Source organism: Nicotiana tabacum, chromosome 1, assembly GCF_000715075.1.
Source record: "Nicotiana tabacum cultivar K326 chromosome 1, ASM71507v2, whole genome shotgun sequence".
NCBI lineage: Eukaryota > Viridiplantae > Streptophyta > Magnoliopsida > Solanales > Solanaceae > Nicotiana > Nicotiana tabacum.
The window spans coordinates 828,075-837,365 of record NC_134080.1 but is presented as its reverse complement, the minus strand read 5'-3'; the positions used below and the strand labels follow the sequence as shown (position 1 = coordinate 837,365).

The following is a 9,291-nucleotide window of genomic DNA, read 5'->3' as shown; positions in this document are numbered from 1 at the left end:
AAAGAAATTTGGACTAAGGTTGAGGTCATAAAAGATTCTAACCTTATTAAAATTGTGTTTGTTACACATGACCAAAATAATACTCCATAAACCTAATGATACCATATTGCTTCAACCTGCTCTACTTGGAATAAGGTTTGGTGTCTACTTTGCATCTAACCTTTTAATAATTAAAATTGTTTTTTAGTTCTAATTGTGATAGCACATTAACTCAAATTTCTGCCAGTTCTTTTATAATTATAAATGCCTAACATGCTAAACTTTCCTTTATTTTTTCTCCGGCTCTTTATTTAAGATAAAAAAACGCTTAACATGCTAGCAATAATTATCCATGATATCATATTGGTAAATGGTATTACTTATTCTTTACATGACGATTCTAACATATTAATATACATCAACAACAACAACAACAACAACAACAACGACCCAGTATAATCCCACAAGTGGGGTCTGGGGAAGGTAATATGTACGCAGACCTTACCCCTACCCCGAAGGGTAGAGAGGCTGTTTCCAGGAGACCCTCGGCTCAATAATATCCATTATTCATTATTGGAATTATTATTTTATTCATAACATCCATTTGTTCAAAGTGGAGGACAAAGTGGTAATTGAAGCTGTTATGACTTTTTGTCTTTCTTGTTGAAATTATATTAATATGTGCAATAGAGGGCATGAAGTCTTGTTTATTTGCAACCTGGTCCCTTCATTCTCCTGTTTGAGGCTTGGTTTTGAAAATCCATCCCTTTCCCAATACTTTTAGCTTAAAAACATTAGTACGATTGATAATGATAGCGCGTGTGCTCTTTTTCCAACAGTCTTTTTGCAATGAGGGTCATTAGTTTTCTGTCCTTAATTTCAAATTGAAAAAAAAAAAAAAAAGTTTCAGCTTCAGCACTGAAGCAGCTTAATTTAGTGTGTGGATTTTGAAAAAGAAAAAATGGGGTTGAAGATAGGAAGCAGGTCAGGAGCGTACAAAGCTGCTGGTGCAAATGGTGTGTCCAGTAAATGGGTATCTGTGTTTTGCATTGCCAGCTTCTGCTTGGGTGTTTTTGTTGTCAACAGGTACATTCTTCTTTAACCGTAATCATCTTTGCTCGAAAACATTTCCCATCTATTTTTTCTTAATTAGTTACATAGTTTGCTTAACGGATCTTGGAGACTTGTTGTTGTTGCAAAATGCGGTCTTTTTAGTATAATGTGATCAAGCTTAGATTTTTAGATTCAAGACCCTTTCAACTTTTGGTTTTTGTATTTTGTGTTGCGGTTTTTTCCTCCGAATTCAATGAGTTGGAGGTTGCGAGTTCGAGTCACCCAAGAGCAAAGGTGGGGAGCTTTTGGAGGGAGGGATGCCGAGAGTCTATCGAAAAAGAGGCTCTCTACCCAGGGTAGGGGTAAGTTCTGCGTATACACTACCCTCCCACACCCCACTTGTGGGATTATGGTGGGTTGTTGTTCTTGTTGATGATGATGATGGATGAATAATTGCCATATTGACACAACAATGGTGCTTTTCAATAATGTTTTAGTATCTTTGCCCATGTTGTATTAAATTGTCAGCAATTCGTTTAGACAATGAGGTTGAAATTGAACACACAAGTTGCCCATCTTTGTTTCTACGTGGACCCTCTGTTTATTTAGAATGATGTATAAAATGGATTAGAGTATAAAGGTTGGTCAATGGAGCTTCTAATTCTTCATTATCTTTACCACCTTTGCCTGTTTTCCTTGGAGAAATGAATTATATTCTTTCCAGAAAAGACAAAGCTACTAATAAGTTCAGAATATTACTGCGACTTTTGGCTTTGGAGACACTGGCGAACTCGTTAGCTTTGACTAACTTGGTTGAAGCCATTGAGATTTTCTGAAATCCTTCAAGTCATAATAAGCTCGCACATTCAGTATCTTTTGATAGTTCAACTTGGATAATGTGGTATGTTAATGATTCATTTGGTGCTGCCAAAATAGAAAAGAAAATGTAACTGAATAACCAAATTTAAGTAGTTGGATTTTATGTGATCTGAATTTCTATGTTAGTTGTCTTGCAACATCTAGTATGACTTGACAACCTGTTGCTTTGCTTTTTTCTTAGGTTATTGACAGTGCCCAGTCCTGTTAGAACTATGGAGGATGCTATATCTGGAGACCATAAGTCACAGGAACTTCGTCCTCTTCTTAAGTGCGAGAAAAAGGTAAGTCAGTAGGAAGGTGACATTCTAGGTTCTCATGGATTAACAAGATAAGTGGATAAATTGATTTTCCGGTGTTGTTGATGTTGATGCAGGATACTTCTCTGGTCGCAGGAGATATCCTCTCCCAAGTTTCAAAAACACATGATGTCATCATGTAACTTTCTGTGCCCTCCTTCAGTTTATAGCTCCCAAGCTAGTGATTATACAACAGAATTAAGTTTTGACTCTCGTCTTTAATTCTACTTAATAATCCAATAGCATTGTGGTGCCACAAAAATTTTAGGGCATTGGACAAAACCATATCTTCTCTGGAAATGAAGCTCGCTGCTGCCAGATCTGCTAAAGCAGAAAAAGAAGAAAGATCTACTGCTGATAGGAAACCAGTAATTGAACCTTTGAATAACCGTCCTAAGGTTTTCTTTGTTATGGGAATCATCACTGCTTTCAGCAGTAGAAAGCGCAGGGATTCAATTAGGGAAACTTGGATGCCTCAAGGTTTAGTTACCAACCTTGTATGAAAATTTCCATACACCACTAAATGTTGTTGGTAACATTGTTTTGATTAACTATATAGGGGAGGATCTAGGAAAGTTGGAAAAGGAGAAGGGCATCATTATACGGTTTGTGATAGGGCACAGGTAAATTGACATCGGGGATAGGATTATTCTTAGAAATGAAATTTGTCATGCAGTCACCATTTTCTTTTCATATTAATAATGGCCTGAGATGATACCCAGTGCAACCCCCGGTGGAGTCTTGGATCGTGCTATAGATGCTGAGGATGCCCAACATAATGATTTCTTACGACTGGTAAGTTCGCTGCTTTAAGTGCATGTCATTTAAAAGCTCTTATCATATTCGATCTCATGCTTTCATGTTTGTCTAATAGCAATTTAACCTCAACTCTGTTTTAGTTTCGCTGAGTTTCTCTTCTACCGTATTCCAGAAGAAGTTAATAGCAAAACGTTTCAATTGTATATGCATGTGGCATTGACAATCTTCCGCCTTCCGGATAAAAAAACATATGGTATTAACAATCTACATTTATACATGCTGTTAATTCTTTTAACAGTTCATGCATTTATGATTAAATATATACTTGTATGAGATTAACAGCTCATGCATTTATGATTAAATATATACTTGTATGAGTGTGTTCATAATTATACATTTTGAAATAGAGGTCCTTTGATTTAGCATGTATTTAATGTTTAGTACAGTGCTCCTTTATTCTTTATCTTCTTTCCTCCTGTTTCCATTTCCATATTGCATTATCTTCACTTTGCAGTATGTCTTGTAATCTTGTTATTTTCAAGTCTATTATCTACGATATGCCTTGATAGTTCTGTCAACACGAGGGAAAGAACAGCAGCCATGTCATAACTCTTTAAAGCTTTGGTTGGATTTTGTGGACTGAGCACTTGACTGTTTTACTACGTGATATAACATCTTGTCTTGCAGAATCACGTTGAAGGATATCATGAGCTGTCCTCTAAGACTCAAATATACTTTTCAACTGTAGCGGCAAAGTGGGATGCTGACTTCTTCATTAAAGTTGATGATGATGTACATGTCAATCTGGGTTAGCACAGACTTATTTGAATTTTTTATCTGAGCAATTGTAGGTTCACATTAATTAGAAGAGTACAACAACTACGCCCTAGCTAGTTTGATTGGCTGTATTTTTACTATCCATGTCGCTCCAATGAGCATGTCAAATCCGATATTTAAAAGCTTAGGTTCTCTAGAGATAAAGGTTCTCAACATTTTCTACTAGCATATGAATCTCTCACAAGATTAATGGACTCATCGTGAACATTGCTACCAATATGACTAAAACTTAATTCCAATTAATTGGTGACGCCTGTGTAGCTTGCTCACAGTGCCGATGCCAAGCCTGGATAAAGTAGGAGGGTTGTGGTAGGTTTATACCCATTGTAAAGCTAAAAAGTCAGTTGATGATGCATCCTCACAACACTAAGTAGGAGAGTGCTTAATACTAATTGCATATTTTGTCACAGGTGTTGTAGGTTCAATTTTAGACCGTCATCGATCTAAACCTCGTGTGTATATTGGTTGCATGAAATCTGGACCTGTTCTCTCACAGAAGTAAGATTGTAGATCCTAATGAGCTTCTACGGTTCTGCTTCTAGGTTAAAATTTCCAATTTTGACATACTTTTTGTGCAGAGGAGCGAAATACCATGAACCAGAATACTGGAAATTTGGTGAGGAGGGAAATAAGTATTTTAGGCATGCAACTGGACAAATATATGCAATCTCCAAGGATTTGGCTACCTACGTATCAATCAATGGGTATACCTCTTGCTTCATAAATTCTTTCTCAAGGTTCTGTTTGTTGCACATCCATGTGCTTTATTGGTTACATACTGTTTATTCATAAAGAATTTCTGTTCAGACACATTCTCCATAGGTATGCAAATGAAGATGTTTCTCTTGGCTCTTGGTTTATTGGGCTTGATGTTGAACATATTGATGAACGAAGTTTGTGCTGTGGAACACCCCCAGGTAAGACGCTAGCGCGTATTTACTTGAATGCTAGCAGAGTTGATGATTGTTGACATAGCTCGTCTAAAACTCAAACAAGTTCTTCATAATTTACCAAAGCCTGGTTGTACTTAGGTATATATATGTTATCGCATGGAAATTTAACTGAAATTCCAATGAAGTATTCACTGCAATTTGCACCTTGCCAAAAGGCATAGAGGCCACTGAAGATATTGATGCTAATTGCACTTACTCTAGTCTAGAGTCCTTAAGTCTTTTTTTGCTGTACGGTGATGCTTCTGCCCTAACTAGACCTCATAGTCTTCCCTACAAGTTCGGGTTTGAAACTTCTTATCAAAAATTGCAAGCACCAACTTCCATTTACGGTCAGTGGGAAACCCAACCCTCATTTCTAATCCATTGAATGATTATTACTCCTTTCTTGCATACATATATTTCCATCATAAACAATAGTGCTTATCTTAGAGAGTGCCAACATAGTGCTTGGACTGAATACGAAGCTCAATGCGAAAATCAACCTAATCCAATCTGTGCATATTTGAAAATTTAATACTTGATTGTGTTATCACTTAGCCTGCATTTCACACATTATTTGGAGGCAACAAGCAGACTCTTCATTAGTTAGGCTTCCACAGGACGATCTTATCTGGTTTGGTCTTATACGATGAGTTTGAACTATTGCTCAAGAATAGTTTAGTCCATTCTTTGTGCAATTCCCCCTGAAGTTTACACACCACTGCTATTGTCAGTGCATTATTACATTCATTTTCGTGACTGGATTATTTGCCTTCTTAACTGAAAGATTGCGAGTGGAAGGCCCAAGCAGGGAACACTTGTGCTGCATCATTCGATTGGAGCTGTAGCGGAATTTGTAAATCAGTAGAAAGGATGGAAGAGGTCCACCAGCGATGTGGAGAGGGAAATGGAGCAATATGGCATACCAGCTTCTGAAAAATATGATTATTGCTTAATTCTTTTCTTCGTTACTCCAATTGTAATGTAAATTTTGTGAATGCAGTTAGTAGCAACAAGAAGCATGTGGTGAGTACACATGAATTGGCCCAATTTTTTGTTTATCAAAACTATGTGACTAGAAATCTGTAATGTTCACTAACTTAATCATGCAAATTGAAACTTTTTAGGCAAAAACGTAGTGGATGGAATTAGTATTCAAGAACTACTGATGTTCATGGAAAATTCCAAAGCCTAAGGGCCAAATATGTTATCACTATTAAGGAAAACTAGTTAAAAATATTGAGGTGTCCTAACCATATACCAATTAAGTACTTGAACCAAAAAGTGGGCATAGGGAGTAATTTATTTGGATTAATGAGTGCAGGAGTTGGACGGAATATGCAAAAGAAAATGCATGTTCAACGTGGGCTATTTGTTAAAGCATATGGCAGTGAAAGGCGGCAATGAATGGAAATCAAATGGCAATAGTATTTTAGTTGCGGCCGCATCTTTGGCAAAAATTGCTACAGTATCATGTAGTGGGCAGAGCCAGAATTTTTATCAAGGGGTGTCAAAATATAAACAATTAGATACATCGAAAAGTTAAGGGGAGTCATAGTATATATATATAAAATTAAAAAATTATCTAGCAATATAGTGTAATTTTCCGACGAATGGATGTCGCTTGACCCCAGTGGCGGATCTACATGGTGAGTTGTGGGTGCTTGTCTTTTGATCAGATTTAGTAAATTTGCATAGGCAATTATAAAATATTTTTATAAATATTGAGTGAGCACCCATAATGAAATTCTTTTTTTCCCGTTCTTTCAAAAAGTTTATCGGCTAGCACCCATAACTTTAAAATCTTGAATCCGGCCCTGCTTGACCCCCTTGGTTCAATGTTATAATTAAGTAAAAAAAAGGTCCAATCTGATAATGATATGTTATGAGTGACACATTTATGGCATGCAAGTGTCTCGATCGAAACAGATGCTCCCACAGTCCCATTAATTATTCATGTCCTTTCTCAATTTCCACGTTGTTTTTATTAATAATTGACTTCTGAGAATTAATATAGGTTTAGGAAGTACATTTTGCCTCTCAGCTATTGCACATCCCTTAATGTTAATGGGTCATCATATTTTCTTTCAACGTCAGTAATGGCTGAAATAGTCAAGAAAGCGAAGGCAAGCCCTAAGAAGGAAATGACCCATGTATGACTTAAGAAATAAATTATTGAGTTTCTGTAGAAATGGTGCAGAAGTTGAAGAGCAAATCAGCATCAGTATGATGCACCGGCCACTTTTTGATTTCCACTTTCAAACTTATGGATGTTTTTTGATTTTGTCATCAGAGTTAGGTTTGGTCGGAGATGAACTATATTTCCTGCACAATTTACTGCTAGATTAGCAATTGATGTCCTCGTATTAACTTTTCTGCACCAAATCTGATTTGGCCAAAGACAAACATCCACGTTAGAGTTAGGGGATTTACAAGGAAAATCTTTTTGCTATTACTACCAATATCACGAATGAAGGGAGCCTTGGCGTAACTGTTAAATTTGTTGCCATGTGACCCAGAGACCACGGATTCGAGTCGTGGAAACAGTCTCTTGCACAAATGCAGGGTAAGACTGCATACAATAGACCCTTGTAATCCGGCCCTTCTTCGGACCCCGCGCATAACGGGAGCTTAGTGCACCAAACTTTTGCCCTTTTCTTTTTTTTATATTTTTTATTTTATATATTTTACCAATACCACGAGTGGAAAACCCAAAAAAGGATAAAAGGGATAGAGTATGGTGTGTGCCATGGTGGTCTTCAGTTTGCAGAATTCCATCACCATGAAATTTCTCACACGAGCTAATACATTGCTGCATTTACTCGTCAATGCATCAGAAATTTCCTGAAATTGTATTTTAGCGGCTAGTACCCATTTCTTGGTTAAAAGTCATTTTTGTGATTATATTACGTTGAAAGCCTAACGGTTTATTTGGATGGTTGTTATTTATTGTATCGTATTGTATTGTTATTTTAAAATAATATTTGTTTTGATTGTTACATTAAAGTTGATTGTATTATATTGTTGAATCTATTTTTCCGGAACAATGAAAAGTCCCATTTTTTGAAACAATCAATTTGGTGTGGTGGGATTGTTTCCTATTTTTCTTTCCAATTACACCCTAACATATTGTTTAACCCAAAAAATAGTTTTCAAGGTCAAAACAATAATTTTATATGACTGGCCACAAGCAACCGATTCAATCTGAAAGATATAAAATTTCGTTAATACAACGTGATAGAGAAGTGAGAAATAAATTCAATGACAGATAATATAATAAAAATAAAGCAGAGAAGAAAGAATTCTTATTGAATGATCCTTGATAGGATAATGAGCCGAATAGAGCTTGAAGGGCCGAACTATGGCTAACTTGGGAGCAAGATGCTATGAATTACAATGTATAGAATTGTAGAGAAGAAAATAAGATTCCCCTAATGGTGGTAAAAATATGTCTATTTATCGAGCTAAATCTAAGTAACTAGTCTCCTTGAATTAAGGGTCCATTATGAGCATTTACTCAATCCATCCATTACTTTTGGAAGACTTGTAACAACTATGTAAATGCTGGAATTCCGTAACTGATGAGTTAATTCTATAACTGATGAATTAATTCCGTAATTAATGAGTCAATCTCGTGCATGTTGAGTCAATCCCGTGCCTGTTGAGTCAATCTCGTGCATGTTGAGTCAATCTTGTGCCTGTTGAGTCAATCTCGTAATTGATTGCCTTGTTCTGACCGTTACAATCATTTATTGCATTTATTAATAATTGATTTGTAGCTGATGGTGTAATGATGGTAAATCCCATATAATCCAGGATTAATTTATTCCTTCCTCATTTGTAATTATGAGATATTCTCCCGCGCCTGATCTGGGCTATTTCATGATAATCAATTTCGGGGCTAACTGGCACGGTATGAGTATGTTCGGTCCCGGGGGTGTTTAACATATCATCTTTACATGTCATTCTTCACTTTTCTTCAAACTTTACTGACATGTGTCGTCATTTAATAGACCCATATGGCGAGTCTAATTTTCACTAATACAGATAGTCCCCCCACTTTCCGATTACTCACTATGATGTGACCGGGAAGTGAAAGATTTTATCCTTTTCATCCTTGCCTCTGCCTCATTAAAAATTTTGCCAGAAAAACCCAACAGGGACAAAAATCGGACGAAGGAAAAAAGAGTGCAAAACTTAGATATTCAAATGATAACTCCACCGCTTATGTTCCTTTCGTCAATAATCGGTTGGTTTACCCCTATCTTGTTTCGGGGTTTGAAGACAAATCTTTGCCTTATGTTTGCAAAGTTTGATATATAAATTTCGGCTTTATTTTCTGCCTATTTCGGCTTTATTTTCTGCCTATTTTAATGTTTGGGTTTTTGTTTCACCATTTAACTTTGTATTAAAATGCTTCAATACTCCGTGACTTTTTTGAATAAGCACGAATTATAAAAGAGGTCCCTTTTATGAACGACACTTAATGAAGAAGACGTCTCAACTTCATAATTGTGTAAATATACAAAAGAGAGATAAGAATTTTCACATGTTTT

The 9,291-nt window shown here is 36.2% G+C and overlaps 1 protein-coding gene across 1 annotated transcript; it reads left to right on the top strand.

Moving 5' to 3' along the window:
• The first annotated feature begins 757 nt into the window (after nucleotides 1–757).
• LOC107777671 (beta-1,6-galactosyltransferase GALT31A) lies at nucleotides 758–5,869 on the top strand. The gene is made up of 11 exons (XM_016597759.2): nucleotides 758–1,065; nucleotides 2,093–2,192; nucleotides 2,285–2,346; nucleotides 2,476–2,687; nucleotides 2,767–2,830; nucleotides 2,930–3,002; nucleotides 3,654–3,774; nucleotides 4,214–4,301; nucleotides 4,382–4,507; nucleotides 4,611–4,720; nucleotides 5,523–5,869. The coding sequence occupies exons 1-11, from the start codon at nucleotides 941–943 to the stop codon at nucleotides 5,669–5,671; spliced, it is 1,230 nt and encodes a 409-aa protein (XP_016453245.1). The 5' UTR covers nucleotides 758–940; the 3' UTR covers nucleotides 5,672–5,869.
• The last annotated feature ends 3,422 nt before the right edge of the window (nucleotides 5,870–9,291 follow it).